The sequence below is a fragment of the Pyrgilauda ruficollis genome, unplaced genomic scaffold (genome assembly GCF_017590135.1).
Source record: "Pyrgilauda ruficollis isolate IOZ18807 unplaced genomic scaffold, ASM1759013v1 scaffold54, whole genome shotgun sequence".
NCBI classification, from domain to species: Eukaryota; Metazoa; Chordata; class Aves; order Passeriformes; family Passeridae; genus Pyrgilauda; species Pyrgilauda ruficollis.
In genome coordinates this window covers 7073083-7094233 of record NW_024527044.1, presented here as the reverse complement: position 1 = coordinate 7094233, position 21151 = coordinate 7073083, and the positions used below count along the sequence as shown (strand labels likewise).

The 21151-nt window shown below is 42.5% G+C and overlaps 1 protein-coding gene across 1 annotated transcript in view; it reads left to right on the top strand.

Annotated features, from left to right (window-relative positions):
- Nucleotides 1-872: 872 nt before the first annotated feature.
- PKHD1 (PKHD1 ciliary IPT domain containing fibrocystin/polyductin) overlaps nucleotides 873-21151 on the top strand; it is a 233326-nt gene continuing 213047 nt past the window's right edge. Inside the window, exons 1-18 of the mRNA XM_041480845.1 lie at nucleotides 873-924; nucleotides 1962-2039; nucleotides 2993-3137; nucleotides 5037-5136; nucleotides 7221-7278; nucleotides 8065-8143; nucleotides 10189-10260; nucleotides 10549-10613; nucleotides 11247-11286; nucleotides 12106-12176; nucleotides 13474-13575; nucleotides 15319-15414; nucleotides 16489-16624; nucleotides 17452-17566; nucleotides 18410-18685; nucleotides 19151-19237; nucleotides 19856-19957; nucleotides 20396-20530. Coding sequence (XP_041336779.1) covers nucleotides 873-924; nucleotides 1962-2039; nucleotides 2993-3137; nucleotides 5037-5136; nucleotides 7221-7278; nucleotides 8065-8143; nucleotides 10189-10260; nucleotides 10549-10613; nucleotides 11247-11286; nucleotides 12106-12176; nucleotides 13474-13575; nucleotides 15319-15414; nucleotides 16489-16624; nucleotides 17452-17566; nucleotides 18410-18685; nucleotides 19151-19237; nucleotides 19856-19957; nucleotides 20396-20530 — 1809 coding nt within the window. The remainder of the gene's footprint in view (nucleotides 925-1961; nucleotides 2040-2992; nucleotides 3138-5036; nucleotides 5137-7220; nucleotides 7279-8064; nucleotides 8144-10188; nucleotides 10261-10548; nucleotides 10614-11246; nucleotides 11287-12105; nucleotides 12177-13473; nucleotides 13576-15318; nucleotides 15415-16488; nucleotides 16625-17451; nucleotides 17567-18409; nucleotides 18686-19150; nucleotides 19238-19855; nucleotides 19958-20395; nucleotides 20531-21151) is intronic.

Here is a 21151-nt window from a genome sequence, read left to right as displayed (position 1 = left end):
AATAATTAAGCATCCTCAGTGGAGAGCTCTGAGCTGTCTGTGATGGGATTTGAGCCTTTTGGGAAGCTTGTCTGGTGGGTTTCAGCACTGGGCAGAGTGAGTGACACAACCCCAGCCTGAAACCTGTGACAGAGCTGGTGCCAAAGGGATGGAGCTCTTGTGCTGGTATCAGAGCCCCTGCACTTCACTCATCAGAGGAATGGAGGAAGAACAAATTCAATAAGGTAAGTAAAGCCAGAAAAACTCCTAAAAATAATAACAAAATTAAATCCAAATTATATTTTCTGCACCTGCATTGAAATGCAGCATTCTCTTGTGCTGGACTATGCGCCGTGCACTTTGCAGTGTGCTAAAATGTGCAAGAAATTGAAAGTGGTTGCAGTGGGTCTCATGGTCCATAATCAGTAGAAACCAGGTTGGATGGGGCTTGGAGAAACATGGTCTGATGGAAGGTGTCCGTGCCCATGGCAGGAGTTGGAACTGGGTGATCTTTAAGATCTCTTCCAACCAAAACCAATTTGTGATTTAAAAATGTGGCTAAATTAATGCACCCATGCTTTTTCCATACTGAGGGTGAAGGCAAGAGAAGTTGACAGTCTGTCTTTAAATGTTAGAACAGCTCCTGACATGGACTTTATAAAGGAAATGTGTGATATCTCTGTCTATGACAGCAAGTAAGACCTGGTCTGCAAGTACCAGGGCAATGTAAAAATATTCTTAAATTATTAAAAGAATTCACAGCTATTGCTCCCGCAGATTTGCTATGAGAACAAAGAATACAGATTTTTATTTTATTTATTTAATTTTTTTTTTTAAGTTACAGGGAAGGTCCTGGAGCCAGACTTTTGTAAATTCCTCATCCAGTGTTCAAGATGAACCTTTGGAGAACATTCCTGCTGAGTGCTGGGCTGATTTTCTTGGCAGGTGGGTGACAGAGAGGTGTTATCTCTGACCACACCTGCAAAATCCAGTGGGGATTGCATACAGACTGCCTGTGAAGTAGTGGAGAAGAACCTCTAAAAGGTGTTGAAAAATATGGGATATTGACTGTAGCACATTTGACATTGTCCATCCTTATTATAGGTTTTCCATGGCATTATTTCCATAGCAATAGAGGAGATTTCTGGATTAATTTTTAATTCTCTGAGTTCATACCATACCTGTTGTTTTTTGTTTACTTGATGATAAATATGTCACTCTCTGCATGTTGATATTAAGGGAAATGCAAAAGTGTCCAATATTTGGCTTTGGTGATCAATACTGATGTTTGATCAGATTGCATCCAAATATAGCTAAGAAGTTGGAAATCTCCTAAAATGTTAATCAGGAAAGTGGACATCACCATGAAATAACTTCTGGAAAATTCTGGTCAGTGGCTGCATAAAAGGAAGCCATATATGGTTTATCTCTCAGCTTTAGAGAATGAGGGTATCCAAAATAAATCCTAAATTATCTAAGAAATTTAGTGCCTTTATGAAAGGCCTGGCATAGCAGGTTATAGGTGATTAACATCATGAAGCAGGAGCTCTTTTCCAGGCCTGAATGTCTTTCCTAAGGACTTCAGAAGGAAAGTCTGGGAGCCAGAAAAGGATATTTTTTGTCAGCATCCTTAATTTTGGTAGGGTGCACAGAAGTCAGCAAACACATTTCTTTGAGAGATGAAGGAATAAAAATGATGTTTATCATCTTTAATTCTTGAGGATGACAGGAGGCTCAGGCTGCAGCTTGGTTCACCAAGCCCTAAAGGGCATCAACACCTCCCTGAGGGGAGATGTAAACAGGGGGCAGTGGTGGGGGAAAAGGATGGGAAACATGATTAATTTGGATTCTTGAGAAGGAGAAATGGGATGAAGGGTGGGATCATAGGAAGACAGCTCTCATGTCACTGTGTCTCATCCTGAATAAGGTTTTTTAGATATTTGCATTTCCCTTCAGCCTGATGGAGCTGGTTTGTTTTGCAGGGACAGCCTCAGGATCACTTGTGAAGCCCCACGAGGGGAGCATTGCTGGGGGAACATGGATTACCATCACTCTGGATGGTGAGCTTCGAATTCTTATGAAGTGTGTGTTGAAATGGAATCACAGAAAGGTTGGATTGAAAGAGGTCTTTAAAATCATCTCATTCCACCCCACTGCCATGGGCAGGGACACCTTCCACTATCCCAGGTTGCTCCAAGCCCTGTCCAACCTGATCTTTAACACTTCCAGGGATGTAAAAATAACAGATAATCAGCTCCCTTCTGAGGTTTGTGGTTGGAGTGACAAAGCCTACCCCACAGAGCCATAGGCTATGACACTCATAGCATGAAATCAGCTTGAAATGATGACTTAATAAGCTATTGATGAAGGTTTATTTGTAAGGAACAAAATTCAAAATGTTTACTTTATTTTTTCAGATATAGGGCTAGAAATTTCTTCCTTGCTCCTGCCCTTTTATTGAAGAAAAGCTAAAAATCTGCCCTCTTCATATGTCCTGTGATGCTGGAACATTTTAAAACTCTTATGATAAACATGAGATCTAAGTAAAAATTTCAGAAAATTGTATGTCACATCCATTTTGGCCCCAAACCAACTGTACAATGCTAGGTATAATTTTTCACAGTGATGAATATTTATTCATTGTGAAGACAGTTGGTTTCTGAATCAGTTGTGCATGGTCATTAGCTGGCACAGGCTGCCCAGTGTGGGGGTAGAGTCACCAAGGGGATTTAAAAATGTGTGGAAATGCAGTTGGGGATGTGGTTTTTACCCTTCCAATCCTCTCCCCCATGCCCCTGGGGGGAAAGTGAGTGAGTGGCTGTGTGGGGCTGAGTTGACAACTGGGGTTAAACCACCACAACATGAAATTCCACAAACGTGGTTTTAAAAAGCCTGATCAAGGACTCTAAACATTATTCCTAGACAAGCTGAGTTGTACATCCAAAAATGCTCCTTGTGTGACTGGGAGTGACCCTGCCTTCACAAAGCTCTTCTGACTGACTTTTTTGCTTAGGCTCAACATCCCACCAGGTAGAATCTCTCTCTCCAGCCAGTGCATCCCAGCTGGAGGTGTCCCTGGTGCATCCTGACCTGCCCAGGCTGCCGTGTGATGTCTCTCCTCTGTATTTGGACTTGCCTACCATAAGGTGCAGAACAAGGTATGATCCATAGTTCCACTGTGAGTGAGACTTTGCCCTCTGTCTTCCAATCCTCTCCCCCATGCCCCTGTGGGGAAAGTGAGTGAGTGGCTGTGTGGGGCTGAGTTGACAACTGGGGTTAAACCACCACAACATGAAATTCCACAAACGTGGTTTTAAAAAGCCTGATCAAGGACTCTAAACATTATTCCTAGACAAGCTGAGTTGTACATCCAAAAATGCTCCTTGTGTGACTGGGAGTGACCCTGCCTTCACAAAGCTCTTCTGACTGACTTTTTTGCTTAGGCTCAACATCCCACCAGGTAGAATCTCTCTCTCCAGCCAGTGCATCCCAGCTGGAGGTGTCCCTGGTGCATCCTGACCTGCCCAGGCTGCCGTGTGATGTCTCTCCTCTGTATTTGGACTTGCCCACCATAAGGTGCAGAACAAGGTATGACCCATAGTTACACTGTGAGTGAGACTTTGCCCTCTGTCAAACAGGATCCTCCTTTTCCTTCAGTGTCTGCACAGGAAATCTGGGAGCTGAAAGAATTCCTATCTGAAATGTAGGGAATTCTCAGAACTTTGGGCCTGTAAGCCAACATTTAGTATTAGGATTTGGAAAAGGCTTCCAAATTGAGGTATTAGAAATGAGAATGTGGATTTATAGTTAAAAACAGATATATGTTAAATTCAAGTAGAGGAAGGTTTGGAGTTTTAGAGTATAGTACTATACAGTATACTATTATATATAGTATAGTACTATAGTACTATATGTAGTACCATAGAGTATATTTTTGTGTTATAACATGATTGACTAAGAAAATTTACACTGTAGTATGAGTCTATAAAACATTATATTTAAGGATTGCGTTAAAAGTATAAATATCCTTGCTGATAGTGTTTTATTGGTTAATACATTTTTAAAAGGTCTTGTTACTAGAGGTCTTGTGACCTTCTGAGCCATGTGGTGAAGACGTGAGTTGAACTCACATTTCTTGCTTATGTAGAAGATAAGAAAAATAAATCACATTATTTAAAATGGCTCAGAAATCCTGTCTCTAACTCATTCAGAATTCCTTCAAAAATCCTCACGCTGTGGCCTCACTGAGCACCTGCTAACCTGGGTTGATTGATTTTTGTTTTAACTTCATGAAGCACAAGGATTCCTTGAGGCATGAGGGTCACAGTGAAGCTTCTTGGGCAGTCCAGGCTCAGACCTTCAGAGGTTTGTAGACATCTAGCTCTCAGATGCAAAACTCCCAAGAAAATCTTGGAAGAGATTCTACCAGCTTTTGGTGTCCTTGACATGTCCAAGGTGATAGAGAGGAGTTATGAACGGAACAGGAAATAAATATGGTTCCAAGCACCAGCTGGGCAGTTTGAGCTGCCTGTTTTCTATCCTGTCATAGCTTTCACACAGGTGGTTGGACTGGAAGACTGGGGTGTTTGAAGAGGGACTCTTCCATATTTTGCTGCTATGATTTGGCTGGGAGTTAATTCTGCTGGGTTCTGTGCTGGAAAACTGTGAAACAAGGATGCAGCATTAATTTATGGACCAGGATCAAGATGCCCTGCAGATCCAGGGATTCATTTTATTACTAATGAATAACAATTATTGTCTGTACATGCCTAATGAGAATGCTTGTATTTTGCATTAACTATAATTTAAGTGGAGTTCTGATGCAGTCCTGTCACCTTCTGCTCTTAACTGTGATTTCTTGCTGTGCTTCCACATTTCTTTTAAATTGTTATTTTAAAGTTTGTCTTCATATGTGTGAAGTTTGGGCTGACAGTGTAAAACTCCTTTTCTCTATGGAAGTCTCAGTGGACTTGCTCTGAACAGAGATTTTGTAAAGGACTTGGCATTTTCTAAACACAATTTGTATAAAAATATAATACACATTTTCTTCCACCTAGGTCTTCACCCCAGGAGGGTTTGTACTACGTGGAGGCGATCTTTAAAGGGCATGTGATTAACAACCTGACTGAGGTGGAGAAGGAAAACTATTCTTTCAAGGTAATCACCAAGCAAGTGCAGAAGTGAGGATAAAGAATTCAAAGTACTGAAGGGAGTGAAGCTTCAGCACTGTGTCACAGGAAATACATTGAAATGGATGGAGTCATGGAATGGTTTGGATTGGAAGGGACCTCTAAGACCATTCAATTCCAACCCTAAGCTAAAGAAAGGTGGGGAGAGACTTTTTGCAAGGGCATGTTAGAGACAGAACCAGGGGGAATGGCTTCAAACAGAAAGACAGCAGGTTTAGATTGGATGTTTGAGAAAAACCTCTGTAATGTGAGGCCCTGGCACAGGGTGCCCAGAGAAGCTGTGGGTGCCCCATCCCTGGAAGTGTTCCAGGCCAGGCTGGACGGGGCTTGGAGCCACTGGGATAGTGGAAGGTGTCCCTGCCCATGGCAGGGGCATGGAATGAGAAGGTCTTTACGGTCCCTTCCAACCCAAACCATTCTGGGATTCTGTGATCTCTTGCAGAGCAGAATCCTTAACCATGACTGTGTGCTTTGGGATGAGGCCTGGTGTTTTTGAAAGTCACATCCCACCTCCGTGCTAACTTTGAGCAAAAAACCCAGCATTTTCAGTAAATTGCACATTAAAGCTGAAGAGTCATTGGGTGGTTCAGCTAGCTTAGAGAGCTGATGAAAAATCACCAGGGGATGCTGTTAATGAGGCACATTCCAAGCTAAATAAACCACAATGTGTCTCTTTGTTTGGGGCTGGGCCCTGGGAGCTACATGTATTAAAATTAATTTTGCCTCTGCATTAGATTGGAAAAGCTGCTGCAGGCACCAACAAGTCTGAGCAGCTCACAAGACTCGTGTCAGCCAGTGGCCCCAATTTCATGCTGCTTTTAGCTTCTTTCTTCACATCTTCTCCAACTTGGGAGTGTGGTGTGATGTTGCCCTTTCTCCCCAGAAGCGGCCACTGCTGGTGGAAGTTTGTGGCTGCTCATTCACTTTTAACATGACCAGGAGTAGGAGGGAAGGCAAAGGCTGAGCTCTGGAAGGGAAGCTTTTCGAGGAAAGTTTAGGAAAAACCCCAATGTATGCAGTGGTACCTTTGAATTAATGCAACAAATTAAATTTTGATTATATTTACTGGGCTGTGAGCAGCATCTGTAAGTGCCAATGAGGTCATGAGGGGGCTCATAAAGGAGGTGGGGAAGATGGGCATGTCCAAAAAGGGTGGGGAAGGGTCTGGAACACAAAATCTGATGAGGAGCAGCTCAGGGAGCTGGGGGGACTCAGCCTGGAGAAGGAGGCTCAGGGAGGACCTCCTCACTCTCCACAGCTCCTTGACAGGAGGATGCAGCCAGGTGTGAGTTGGCCTTTTCTCCCAAGTTACAAGATGCAGAACAAGAAAATTGCCTCAAGTTGCACCAGGGGAGGTTTAGATTGGACATTAGGGAAAATTTCTTCCCCAAAAGATTGTCAAACACCAGGGAAGTGGTGGAGTCACCAGCCCTGGAGGGATTGAAAAGCCGTGCAGATGTGGCATTTGGGGATAAGTTTTACTGGATTTAGCAGTGTTGGATTAATGGTTGGACTTGATGATTTCCAAGGTTTTTTTCCTGAGAGGCGGTCCTTTCTCAAAAAATTTCTGTTGTATTGCTGTAAGATGGGCCAAGACAAAGTCTTTGCCTCACTGCTTTAGGGTACAACAAACTTGCCAAAGAGTGGCTGAAGTATTTCACATCTATGATGATGGAATTGTTCTACAGGATATACTATTAGGAAGAAAAAATGGTGTCACCATCCAAGATAAAATGCAGGTTTTAACTTCAGCTGAAGCATGACTTAGAAATTTGATAGTGTATTAAACTGTGTCTTCTGACATTGGATCAAGCCAGGATGGGCAATTTGGGCACAAAAGATGTAAAAATATCACTAATCCAGACTGTGAATGGAGAGGGGGTAAGAGGGGAGTAACTCCTTACTCCTTTCCCAGAGCAGGAATCTGCTGCAAAGATCAGAGTGTGAGTCTCTGAAATGCAGCTGCTGGCTGGGTTGTGAGCAGTGCACCCTCAGGTGGGGTTGGACTGCTGCAGAAATTGCTGACCTTGCACTGCAAATTTCTCTTTGCAGTTCTCAGCTGAGCAGACACCTGTGGTTTACCAAATTAATCCATCATCTGGCACCCCAGGTATGGGACCTTTCTTTAGTCTGTACTGCCATACAGACCTTTTGCTTATTGGGGTTTTAGATTTTAAAGTTACATGAGAAGTCATTCACTGATTTTGGTCTGAAAAATTAACTGGAATATGACAGATTTACCCCCCCTCCCCATTTCTATTATTTTTTATTTCCGGATTTCTTTAGGGAAAATTGAAAGTTTGATCCTCAAAGTCAAGATTGATCAAAAGACTTTGGTATTTCAAGAATTCAGACAGTCACATGGAGGTTATATCACACAGAAGCGCCTCATTCCAAATCAATCCCTAATTTCTGATTGTTTTCAGGTGTAGTTCAGCTCTAGATTCTTGTACCTTGCTTTAGGGTGTCAGTATGGAGGTTTCTATGTGTTAGCTGGATGGATGTTTCACCTTCTTTAGACCTTCACCCTGTCTGGTGTACAAATGATGTAATTTTGGTTGTCTTGTGAGGTTCTACAGTGGAATTGGGTTAGAAAGTGGGGTTTAGCTAGCAAAATAATTGAGGAAAAATTGTCAGCTCTGTCCAAATACAGAGCTGCAAAAAACTTTGGAATGAATTTGGGTTTTTTGGTGGGAAACAAAGACATGTGCTTTGAGAAAAGTGAATTAAGTGCGAAATCATCTTGAGCCATGGTAAAAGCTGAGAATATACATTCAGTGCAGGAACCTCTGCAAAATATGTAAAGACCATTAATTCCTTTTGTTCAGCTCTGAAAATTTGCAAATAAGTTCTCTGCTTTTAAAAGACTCTTCAATTTCCATTTCCTCTTAAACAGGAAATTTAATACAGATTAATGGGAAGACAATTGCTGGCAGATATGAGACCCTGGACTTCAACGTGGATTATATTGATGGGTAATTATGAACACTCAGCTATCTGCTGCAGTCCCTGTAAATTGGCATTTCTTCCATCAGCCTCCTCCACAGCAATAAATTGCAACCAGTTGGCCCAGAATTGCCATTTACTTCCTTTGTGGTTTATTGCAGCTCATGAGTTGGGCTCCAGCAAACTTTGTTAATCTAATTGCAACTGGTCCATTAAGCTGGTTGGTTTGTTTACTGGCAGCACAGTCAATCACAACTCAGTGTGAATTGCACTGTAATTGCAGCTGGCTGCTGTAGATTTTATTTTGGCTAGCAAATTAAAATTTAACTAATTAAAATAATGTCAGAGCCGAAAAGTTAAATAAATTTTCCCCTTTCCATTTGCCTTTTGTTTTTTTAAGAAAAAACCCTATTAGTTTGAAGCAGATGCTCTGGTGAACCAGAAGACAAAAGAGAAGTATTTTGAGACAAAAGGCTTTGTTGTTCACTGCTTTAAACACTCTGTAGTTGTTTTCTTGTTCTCAGAGGTTTGATTTTTTTTTTTTTTTAATGTTGCTTCTGTGGTTATGTGCAACAGAGAAAAGCAGCTAGGTTTAAAAAAATCTTATTTTAGGACAGCAGCTCCTTTAAACACAGTGAATCCAAAATGAGCATCAACACTGTCCTGCTGTGTGTCATATGTATTTCCATATGTATAGATATGTTACCAAATGTTAATTTATGATTTCTGTGCCCGTGGCAGTGAAGAACTAAGCCCAGGTAAGTATTTTAAAGATAAACTATTAATCCATAGTTACTCTGCTGGCAGTTTAAGGATCATTTCAGGAGCCAGGAAAGGAGTGTATTCTCAGTAGTTAGAAATTTTAATTGAAGCATCAGATATTTAACATTGACATATATTTTAATGACTTCTCAAGCTGATTGGAAATGTCCCTTGCTAAGTGATTAAAATCCCTGCTGGCATGAAGGAAAGTCCAGAGCAGATTCCTGCCATGCCATCCCTATGCTGTGCACATCAGCATCCTTTGTTTGGGATCAATTATTGTTTTACCTGCTTCTGGTGGAGTCCTGGAACCTTTGATGAGAGGGAAGAAAGGCTGCTCTGAGTGCAGGCTGGACGTGCCTGCAGTGCTCTGCTGCCAGATTACTCATTTACAGCCCAGCCTCTCCAAAAGGAAATGGCCTCAAAATCCCAGCATACCAGACAGGTTCCCTTTGTAGCTTCACATGAATTATTTGCCCATTTTTGGTGTGTTAGGAAATAGGTACCAGGTGGGGACTTGGACTTGACCAGAGCAGTCTGTCACTCAGTCACGGTGATTCAGGATTTGGAGCAAAAAAAAAAAAAAAGGGAATGGTTTTTATGCTTCAAGTGTGTTCTGCTCCTTTTTCCAGGCTCTGTATGGGATGCACTGGTTCAGTGGTGCTGAACAAACATTTGGCAGCACTGATATTTTTTTTAGTCTTCCTTAAAAGGAAAGGTTCTCAGTATCAGCCACCTGTATTAATAAAAGCAAGCTCTTTTAGAAAAACCTCATAACACTGCATTCTGAGGGATGGGTCATCACAAAGTGTTTGCATTACAGGTTTTAATTACCTATTTCCTTTAATTGGCTGTTAATTCTCAATGAATCATTGCCAGCCTTTGCTTACTCTGCTAATTACCCTGAATTTATTCCTCTCACCTTCTTCCTCCTCTCCAATGGAAGTTGTCCCATACTGATCCTTTAAGGAACACATATTTAAGTTTTTTTATTAGGAGCTTGGGTGATTTCTGCTGGAAGTTGTTGCTCTCAGGGAGGAGGGATTGGATCATTCAGGGCTGACATGAGGTGTCTCCAAGAGGGCTCTGCTGCACTCCCACAGAGCTGCAGCTCCCACAGTAATTGGGGAATGCAATTTGCAGGCGCAGAGATGAGAGATTAGGGCATGTCCCATTTTCTAGAAGGTTAATAAATGTTAGATACAAGTGGGAGAACATTCCTGTCCCTTGGGAAGATACTGGCTGCTGATTTTGACAGGATCAGGTTTTCATCTGTATCACATCATATCTTTCCTGTTTATGTTTTGCCCAGGCCAGCTTTTCTTACATCAGGAGATGGATGGACCAGTCTCTGCTCTTTTGCTGACAGAAGAGCTGGAACCACGTCAGTTCTTGTTTACTTTGGGTTTTTTGTTGGTGCAAGGGTTCAGCACAGCTTGTGCACAAAAGTATTTGTGCCTTTTGGAGAAACTCTTCTGCTTTGGCTTAAAGTGGAGATGGGCCCTGGGTTGTTGTGGTCTGTGATGGGGTGGGTGAGGGCTGCTGGCTTTCTGCAGCTTCAACTGCTTAAACATAAATGTGAGTTAATGGTGGGAATTGTGTCATTCCATGACTCCAGAGGGTTGATGTAGTGCCAGCATATCTGTCAGTGAAGTCCTTTGTCTCTCCACAGTTACCCCATTCAGGTGAAGGATGGACTGGGGACCCTGCAGTGCCGGGTGGAAGGCAACCACATAGGTTGGTGGAAAGGGGCAAAAACCATGGGTTTCTGTCATTCCTGCAGCTCCAGAGGATGCAGGGAGGAGTGTGTCTGTCATGAGTTCCTGTTCTGTTTCCAAACTGGAATGTGGCTCAGGGCTGAGTCCATAAAAGCCGCTTCAGATCAAGGCTTGCCAGCATTCAGCACAGCCCCTGCCCTGGTTTGTGTCCTCTGCACAGCCTGGGAGAGCATGGAGGGAAACCATGACGTGATGTGGGCATTGCTGACAGCCAACAGTGGGATTTGGGGTCTTTGCTGAGTTTCCTACTTTAATCCTTCTTGTCTGTGGTGTACCTTCCCTTTAGCACTTTATTAGAGGAATAAATCAGTTGTTCCCTTCTAGTCACAGTCTCCAGTAGCAGGTGGGACCCCTTTAATTTTTCCTCACTTCCAAGCACCCTGAAGAAGCTTATAATTTCTTATGGAGGTTTTGAGATCCAGCCTTCCTGTTTGGGAAAGATATTGTGAGTTAAATATGTAAAATAGATTTTCCTTACTGTTGTAAGGAAAGAATAAAGAAGGGAGACTTGGGCCCAGAGAACCTGGACAACGTTTGGTAGGATTTACTTCATACTCCTGCCTGAAAGCATTGTCACTTTTCTCTCCCCCAGGGTCCCACAATGTCAGCTTCTCGGTGTTTAACAAAGGAAAGTGAGTAAAAGAATCTTTTCTCTCTTTTCCTCTGGTTTTGCATGGGAATAGAGCTGCATTTGAGTCCAGGATGAGTGAATTCTGTTTTTACCTTATCATGTGTTTCGTTGCTCAGAAATAAGGTTTGTTGTCTTGAGGAGATGATTGTCAGATTTGGAAAGACATGGAAGAATGTTTCTCCCCAAAGTATTTCCACTTTGGTATTTTATACTTTACCTTCAGTGGCCAGAACATAAGACATTTTATATTGGACAAGGGGGAATGGCTGAAGGAGGATGGATTCAGATTGGATATTAGGGAGAAATCCTTCCCTGTGAGGGGGAAGCCCTGGCACAGGGTGCCCAGAGGAGCTGTGGCTGCCCCTGGATCCCTGGAAGTGTCCTAGGCCGGGTTGGATGGGGCTTGGAGCAACCTGGGATAGTGAAAAGTGTCCCTGCCCATGGCAGGGGATAGGACTGGATATTCTTTAACATCCCTTCCCACCCAAACCATTCTGTGCTCTGTTAAATCTAGCTGAATTAAAACCTTTCACCTTGCTTTGAACTATTCATCCAAATGGGAAAGAATTTAACCATTAAAGGAGGTGAAAACAGGTTCTGACTGTGTCAAAACATACTTTACAATGTGCTAGTACTTCTAATAAAGTGTTTCAGCCATTTAATGGGGTCTCATGAATCAATGCCTCAATGTGCTGGTGAAAGGAGTTGTTGAAGCTTGCAGAAATGTTCCACTGCTCCTCTGGAGAGTCCAGCCCTGCCAAATGAAGGTCTGCTTTTATTTACATGGCCCAGGATGTCTCAGACATTTTCTCTCTTGCAGGTCAGCAGTGCACAAAGGTGCTTGGCTCATCAGTGCCAAACAGGAACTTTTCCTGTACCAGACTCATCCAGGTATTCCCTGATCCACCTCACTGGCACTGTCCTCCATCAGTCCCAGTGTGATCTGAGAAAACACCTCTCACTGTTGCTTTTCCCAGGGATGTAATCCTGCTTTGTCCTCATTTTGGTGCTCCACTCCCCTGGCATGGGCTTGACTAAGCAAAAAGCTGCAGATAAAAATTACGAGACAACCAGATTTATGTGCATTGTTCCTTGTTCTCTCAGATCAGAGGTATTGCTCATAGGGAAACTTTTCCCCCTTAAATCACTCTGTATTTATTGAGGCTGAAATTTTGGAAATGCAGACCTCAGGATGCATCACCTCCTCCCTGGCTACAGGGAGGAGATGTTCAGCTGCTCCAAGAATTGAGTTCTGGGTAAGTAGTGAACAGCAGGGTACTGCACCATTAGTTAAAAAAATTATTTAAGGTAGCTTAAAAATAACCTGCATGTGACATTTCAAGTTGTATTGTAAACAACTCTTTGTTAACAAGACTAATTTTATGTCTCTATTTACAATTTAAAGCACAGTGAAATGAAATAACCATGTATGAAGTTGGCTGTGGGCAGAGCATGAACAGAAAGATCTGATAGATCTGTCCAGTAGACAGTACTGTGCTAGTCAGTAGTAAATACTGTAAAATTAGTGTTTAAATACCAGGTGAATTTACAAATAAAGTTGCAGGTATAGAATAAAATCCCTCATCCTTTTCCCATTAGTCTGTTTTTTTTACAGACTGGATGGTTAAACTCCAATATGAGTGCAAAGTAGGTAATTTCATCAAAAAGAAAAATAGTTTTATTGTGGAATGGCACACTTGTAACAGATAAAGTCCTGAAAGGATCCCATGGTCATGATGTGGACACTGCTCCCTCCATTTGTCCCTGAAGTCTGAGGGATTATTGGAAAGAGTGTCCAATTTAAACCTAAGGACTGCGTTGAAATGTGAGCCAGAGAAGGTCAAGAGGATTAAAACAGTTTTAATTCTGGCTTTTTTTTTTTTTTTTGCTTTCTTTTTCTCCCTCAATAGCACAGAACAGAGCAGTTTGCAATCTGAGCATGACAGATGCAGCCCCTGCTAAGTAACAGCCCAAACATTGCCATGTTCCCCCTGCCATGTGGCCAAATTATCCATGCTGCTCATTCCTGGTGTCATCCCAGAGGCTGCCAAAAAAAGGGATCAGCGAGAAGCTGGTTTCATCCACAGCAGCCTGCTCTGGCTGGAAGCAGTGCAGGCTTTCCCAGAAACAGGGCTGGGATTCACCTCTGCAAGGCTTGTGCCCAGATCCCTCTTTCCTTCCCCTGCAGAGATATTCTCCGTGTTCCCAGCTGGAGGGAGCCTGGCTGGGGGCACTGATCTCACTGTCACTGGGGATTTCTTTGAGGAGCCAGTGCAGGTCACTGCTGCAGGTAAGAGCAGAGACATGTGAATTCTATTTTTTTTTTTTTAAATACAGTTTGGCCCTGACTGCAAAACCCAAGAGATGTTCAGGGGTACCAGTGTGGGAATTGTAGGACTCACCGTGTCCCCAAGCTTGTTTTGCATGGGAGGCATTTACAGAAGTGATACAAATAGATAATGAGAACCTTTACCCTTAGACAACTCATCTTTAAAACACTACCCCATAAGTTAACACAGCCCATAAACACAGCTGTGAGAAAAGCTTATGGAAAAATGAGAAAGAAGTTCATGATTACATGTTTCCCTGGTCAGCTGCTATTCACAAAAAGAGATACAAGAAAATTATTTTCTTGTAGAGAAGTCTCTGTAACATTAACAAGAGAGACTTCTCTCCCTAAATAAACTAAAGAAAAACTGTTCTAGAAGTAGTAAACTAACTAAAATTGTAGGTTTTGTTTCTTTGCATTGTCATTAAGAAAAAAGAAGTTGTAAGGGGAGGAGAAGTATCCTAAAAGTTTTAATTCTTATTATTTTTTCTTTGAGTTACTATTGTTAAATTTCTCTTCATACCTTTTTAAAGTTTTAAACCTACTTTACCTTTCTCCTAGTCCTACCTCACAGCAGGAAATGAGTAAATACATCCTAATAAATACACTAGTAATTAACCAACACTAAACACACCACACTCATTAATAAATTAACCAAAATATCTCAAATTGGCAAACCAAAGCCACTACACACCTCCAGGAAGCTCCAGTTTTTCTGACTGTGGGCATGAACTGTTCTGTTTGCTGGCAGTACCAGCCCAGGCTTGTGGCAAAATGTTGATGCCTTTTGGGAACAAAGTGGATGGGAGGGGATTCTGCCTCTCTGCTCTGGTGAGACCCCACCCAGAGTACCTCATCCAGGGTCCTCTGCACAGGAAAATCATGGACCTGTTGGAATGAATCCAGAGGAGGGACACAAAAATGATCAGAGGGTTAGAACACCTATACCATAAGGAAAGGCTGGGAGAGATGGGGTTGTTCAGACTGTGTTTGCCTTCAGGAACACATAATCAGGGCATGATTATATGCAGGTGCTTTTATTGAAGAGCTCTGGGTGTCAGGGGTGCAGACCCAAATCTGACTCCGCCATGGGTTCGGGATGAACATGTTTTCATATTCTATTGTTATATAACTTACATATTAATTATTAAACTTACATTGTTCTATTGTATGCATTTATTTCATCCAAGCATAGGTTTCTCGTGATCCCCCCCCAAACCCTTGAACATAGTTTCTCATGATTCTTCTTACCATCAAACAATAATTATATCTAAACAATCATCACATCTAACAATTATATCATTTATCATATACTGGTTACGAAGGTGCAATTTCACATGATGTGGAAAACACAAGGTCTAATATTTTCCAGGGCCTACTTTTAACATTTTCCCAGGGCCTACTAAGCGTAGCTTTCTTTCTAACTCCCCGATTTTTCTATGATTTTAAAATATTTTAGTATCAACTGGAGAAAATAAGGCTCCAAGGAGACCTTGGAGCACTTTCCAGTTCCTAAAGGAGCTCCAACAGATCAACCTGGTCTAGTGGAAGGTGACCCTGTCCGTAGAAAGGTGCTTGGAATTACATGTTTGTAAGGTCCCCTCCTACCCAAATCGCTCCATGACTCTGAGATGTGTTTGTGCTGCAGCTCAGCTGTGACTCCAAGTCTCCCACAGCACCTTTGTCTCCTTTCCCTGCTGCCAGGTGTTCCCTGTGAAGTCAAGCACGTCTCTCCCTGGGAAATCAGATGCACCACTGAGGCTGTTGGCGAGGGCAGGAGACTCGGAGCCCCCCAGCCAGGTGAGCTGCTCCTGGAGCTCCAAATGCAAACACACAGAGAAATGCAGGGCAGGAACCCTTTGGTGATGAATGCAATCAAGAAACAGGGCTTTCCAAAGCACTGTCTGCTTCAACATCAATTTTGGGGTGGTAGGGAAGAGGGCCACAAATAATCCAAGGGCTGGAGCACCTCTGCTATGAGGAAAGACTGATGAGAGAGCTGGGGTTATCCAGCCTGGAGAAAAGAAGGCTCCAGGGAGACCTGAGAGCCCCTTTCAGTGACTAAAGGGGGCATTCAGACACATGGACATAGATTTTATTAGTAATGGGGCAGGGGGTGATGGTTTTAAATTAAAAAGGGGTCTATTTAAATTGTTTCTAAGGGAGGTATTTTTTTACAGTGAGGTGGGGGAGGCCATGGCACAGTTTGCCCAGAAAGGTGGTGGATGCTCCATCCTGGAAACATTCAAGGCCAGTTTGGGTGCAGCTCTGAGCAACCTGCTCTGGTTGGAGATGTCCCTGCTCGTGGTGGGAGGTTGGACTGGATAAACTTGAATGGTCCCTTCCAAACCATTCTGTGATTCTGTAGCCAGGAAAACCAAGGTGGAGAGCTCAGCCCACCACGAGCAGACAGGAGGGTGGGAGGAAGGTCAGACTGGTGTGCATGGACATGGAAAATGAGGGGAAAAAGGCATGGAAAACATTTAGAGGAAGGATGGCTGAACTGGAGTTATTGCAGAGGCTTCTGGGGACACTCCTTGAGTGGAGCATTGCAGTAGGAGATTTTAGTGGATAAAAGGAGGCTTAACTTTGACTGTGGGTCGTCTCAGTGCCTCTTCCTGCAAGAGCAGACATGTGAGCAGGTTGGATGTTCTCTCTGCAGTGTTTTGTTATTTATGTTGGAGGGTTTCAAGGTAAAACAAATTCCCCATGGCGAGATTTGTGTTCTGCCTTAGACTGCAAAATACCCCACAAACAGAACCAATTTATTATTAAAATTTTCTCTCTGGCCTGCCTCCTACAGCACTGATTCCAGCATGTGCTCTGGGATTTCTGCTGGCTGCTGCTGAGAATACTTTTGTTTTAACTTTCTAGGAAACAGAGGGCTTCTCTTTGAAGTCTGGGATGATGCCTCTGATCTGACAGAAGCAGGTCCTGGATACAGATGGCAGTTTGTACCTAATGCCAGCTCCCCAGTAAGGTTTCTGTCTGGGGCAAAGAAGTCCTTCAGGTACTCAGCGATCTTAAAAAGAGATGAAGCCATGGCAATCACCTTTAGCAGTGTAAGGTGTAGCAAAAACACCTGACAGCTCTTTATAGCAGAGCCTCACTGCATAGCTCCTATAAATCAAAGCAAACCCTTTGCTCCGAGGTCCTTTTGAAGCTTAAAATATGCAGTGAAGTGCTTTATTTTTTCCTCCTTTTGCCTTCCCTCAGTAATTCTGCTCTACCTGGCCTAGATATGCTGAAATACCACCAAAAGATTTACTCTGGAAGTGGAAGGAGCTCCAGTTTGAGGTTATTTTGGGCTACAGCTCTGGCCAGATGTGGAGGGGCAGATTCTCAGCCCATGCTGGCAGCAAAGGTGGAGTTAATACAAATAAATAAATTCCTGAACTGTGTTGGTTCCCATTACCTCTCCAGATATGACCATGAAAAATTGCACAAAGTGCATGAATTCTTACATTTTTCTACCACTTCTCTGTTTTTGTTGTTTGATTCTGAGTCTGGTTTTGGCTTTTTCCTGCATGTTCAGGGTTAAGACTCTGTTTGAGAAGAAATGCACTGAAGTGGCCTCCAACAAAATCATGTTTAGTTTCATATTTTTTCTTTCCTTTTTGAAACTTTTGTAAAGCATAATTGACATTTAATGTGAAATTGGGTCATTTTGAGGTTACTTCATCTTTAAAATAACAAGGCTTGTTTTGTTAAAATGGTTTAAAGATGTTTTCTTGTTACTCAGTGTACATGTGAAGGTGGGGTGTGGGGAGGTTTGTTGTTTTGGGTTTTTTTTTCTGTAACTGTTTTGTATATTATGGATGTTCTGTTTTTGCTCAGCTCCAGACTCCGTGGGTTTTTTGTGGCTCCTCAGACCAACAATTACACCTTCTGGATTCAGGCAGATGGTCAGGCATCTCTCTACTTAAGTTTGTCCCAAGATCCAAACCAGAAGGTATTATTACTGGTAGAAAAAAAAATGAGAGAAATGGAAATTTAAAATGAGGATGGAAAGGATTTTAATTAAGGTGATAACAAGCAGGAATTTCCCCAGTGTGGACTGGTTTATTATCTTTTATGAATCTATTACAGAGGCAAAGCTGTGTAATTATTTTTGATATTTTACATCATCCCTCCCTGTCCATTATATAGCTCTTACAAAAAATCACTCTTGCAACCAGAGCAAGAGTGTTGAGTTGTTGATTGTCTTTTCCAGAAGATTTTTTTTTGTTGGTTCAGCATATTTCTTTCTGAACTGAAGCCATCCATGGAAAGTTATTTGGGGAACTGTTATTAGTGCTAGAGTAAGCCATAGAAATTATCTTCTTTACGGTATTGAACCTTAAACCAAAGTTTTTTTGAGATTGTGGCTTTTTCCTGTATAATAGGAAGGAATTTTGTGAGCCATCAACCCACAGCTATTGGTTATAAATACAAATATGCTGTTTGATTTTTAATTTTTGCAGCTGTGGCATTGGAGTAAATGTTATTTGGGGATGGAGAAATGTTACTAACGGGTTTAATGGCTTCAAACTGAAAGAAAGTTGGTTTATATTGGATATGAAGACGAAATTCTTCCCTGTGAGGGTGGGGAGACCCTGGCACAGAGTGCCCAGAGAAGCTGTGGCTGCCCCTGGATCCCTGGAAGTGTCCAAAGCCAGGCTGGACAGGGCGTGGAGCACTTTGGGATAGTGGAAGGTGTCCCTGCCCATGGCAGGGGGTGGAATGAGATGGTTTTTGATGTTCCTTCCAGCCCAAACCATTCTGTAATTGTGTGATTTTGTTGTTCTGCACGCAGGTGAGAATTGCTTCTCTCCCTGCTGGCAACTCCGAGTGGTCTGAGAACTGGGTGAAGAACTGGAGTGAACTTTGGCAGCCCAAATCCCAGAAATTTGAGCTAACTGCTGGTTCAAGGTACTACCTGGAAGCACTGCATCACGCCAAGACACCCAGCAAAGGGATGAGAGTTGGAGTCCAGGTTCACAACACGTGGCTGGACTCCCGTGTGGTGAACAGCTACTACACCGAGAGGCACGAAATTCGGGCTCGAGCCTCGCACCTCCCAGAAGTGCAGGTCAGTGCTGCCTGCAACTGCCTTGCTGGTGCCAGATGTGAGAAAAATGTGTGTTTCCACCTTGTTTGCAACCTCCTGAGACAGCTGATGAGAAGAGCATCGTGAGCCGAAGTTGTCTGAGGTTTTTGCATACATTGGTGGGTGTGTGTAAACACTCAGGAATGAGGGAAGTTTTTTCCTAATGGTTAAACTCCTGCAGGTCAGGAGCTTTAGGGGCCATCTGCAGCTGCACGGGTCACAAATCCCTTGTTCTCTTGTTAATGTAAGAATCCTGTTCCTTGTAGGACAGGGACAGTTTAAGAGCAGCTGAAGAGATTCTTGGAAGGGATCCCTGATTCACAGAGGCTTAAAAAGGCAAAGTGCTGTAAAATCCTCCTCAGTTGAAGTTTCCAGGTTTGAAGTATGTGTGTCTCATGCAGTTTGCATCTGTTTTCATTTCTTGATTTACTTCTAATTTTCTCCCAGATGTTGACTGTGTCTGGTACAGGTTATTTCAGTATCTCCTGGAACAACACCCTGAGAATGATCCCCACAAATGCTACAGCCCACCAGGTAGGTGCCATTAAACACAAATACAGGGTCCTCTGCTGGGAATTGGTGGAGCTCTGGTGCTTGACAGAAGTTAAGATTTGGCCCAGAAGCTGAGATAAAGTTTATGTGATGTAGAGGTGATTTTTTTTTTTCTCCTGAGAATATCTTACAATGGGATTATTTTTTTTTTCTTGAGCCTTAACTCCCAGGTATATTCTAAGCTTATCACAACATCCAGATATCTTGGACTTTCGTTGATCTAGATCCTTGGACTTCTTCTCTAAGGCCAGATGGGTGTTGTATGGTCCCTAGGCTCTTGATGTGGCTCTTGATGTCTTGATTGTTAATTTGTCAATATTAAAGGGACCCTGAGTGATGGCTCCATGGCAGTCATTAGACTGAGGATGTCTCACACCCCTGAAAACTTTTATGTAAACATAAAAGTTTACACTCTGTTGAGATTAATTTTGTTATATTATTATTTAACATTTTTATTCTTTCAATATTTGGCTACCTGGTTGTTCAGAGCTGCTGTGCCACTGATCCCTGGCTGATGAAAAATGAAATGATGATGTGTGTTGAAGTCTCTGCTGGAATGATTGTAACTGACTGCTTTCCACTTTCTGAATTTATTTAAAGGTGCAAGCAGCAATAGAAGAACTCCTTTCAGTAGGATGTGAAACTGAGCCAACTTCTGCTAAAATCCTTTTCCACTGTGGTTTTGAGAAAGAAGGTAGGGAAGTTCTGTGGCAAATAAGCAGCATTTATTGTGAGACTTGATCTGCTTTTATGGCATAAATGTTTTTTAAACTTCTACTGGTGGGAAATTTACACTTTTAATGGGTATAAGTACATATTCATGTTTCTCATCTATTAGTTGTGTGTATGCATTAAAAACAACATGATCAATATAATAAGGTAGGATATCCAGAGTTGGAAGGGACCCACAAAAATTATCAAATCCAGCTCCTGGGCCTGTACAGGACAGCCCCAGAAATCTGTTCCTGAGAGTGTTGTGCAAACACTTGAACTCTGTTAGGAGAATTCTCAGAGTAGGACTGTTTGACAATTTCTGGATGCCCACTTGTTGCATTTTCATGAATCTTGACTGCACTGGTGTCTTCTGAATCACTTTGAAACCTCTAATTTAATTTTTTTTTATACCTGTCAGATATGAAGAACATCATCACCACAGGACACGTTGTCAGTGGAACAGAGCCTTTCTGTGGGAGGTTCAGCATCCACAGACCAAGCCAGCTGGTGAAAACTTCCCCACCAACACTACCAAGATATGACCTTACCAAATACCCACATGTGAGTGGCTGCTCTCCACGAGCAGCTTGCGCTGGGCACTGAATGTTTAGAGCCTAATAAGCAACATAAAGTCATCTGGTCAGTTTACAATTCCCTCAGAATCTATGACGCATTGTGTCTTAGCACAGAGCAGAGAACCTTTTATTTGGTTTGAGAGTGGTTTTGGATCTCTGAGATGTAGATGTTGTTTAACACAGCTGTTAAGTGTTCCTGGGGATACAACCCTTGATGTGGGAAAGGAAAAAGTGGGATGGTGTTGGAGAAAGGTGGAAGGGACAAGGACAACCCTTTCTTGACAAAAGGAAAAAATCCTTTATTGTTTGGTGGTTCAGTGCTCACTTTTCTGCTCATCTTCTCCTACTTTTCACAGGAATAAACCCAAAACTTCAGGGAAGCCCCAGGGGTCAGTTTCATGCCATGTTGTGGCACACCTGGGTGCCAAAACTTTGTTCTACAGCTTTTATTCCCTTTCCAGCTCCCTTGAAACCCCTTTAGGCACTGGAAGAGACTTTAAGGTCTCCCCAGAGTCTTTTCTTCTCCAAACAACCTAGTGATAAACCAGAACTGAAATAGAATCTGTTCCTTTATCTTCCAAGTGCATTATATATAAATTGCCTGTGT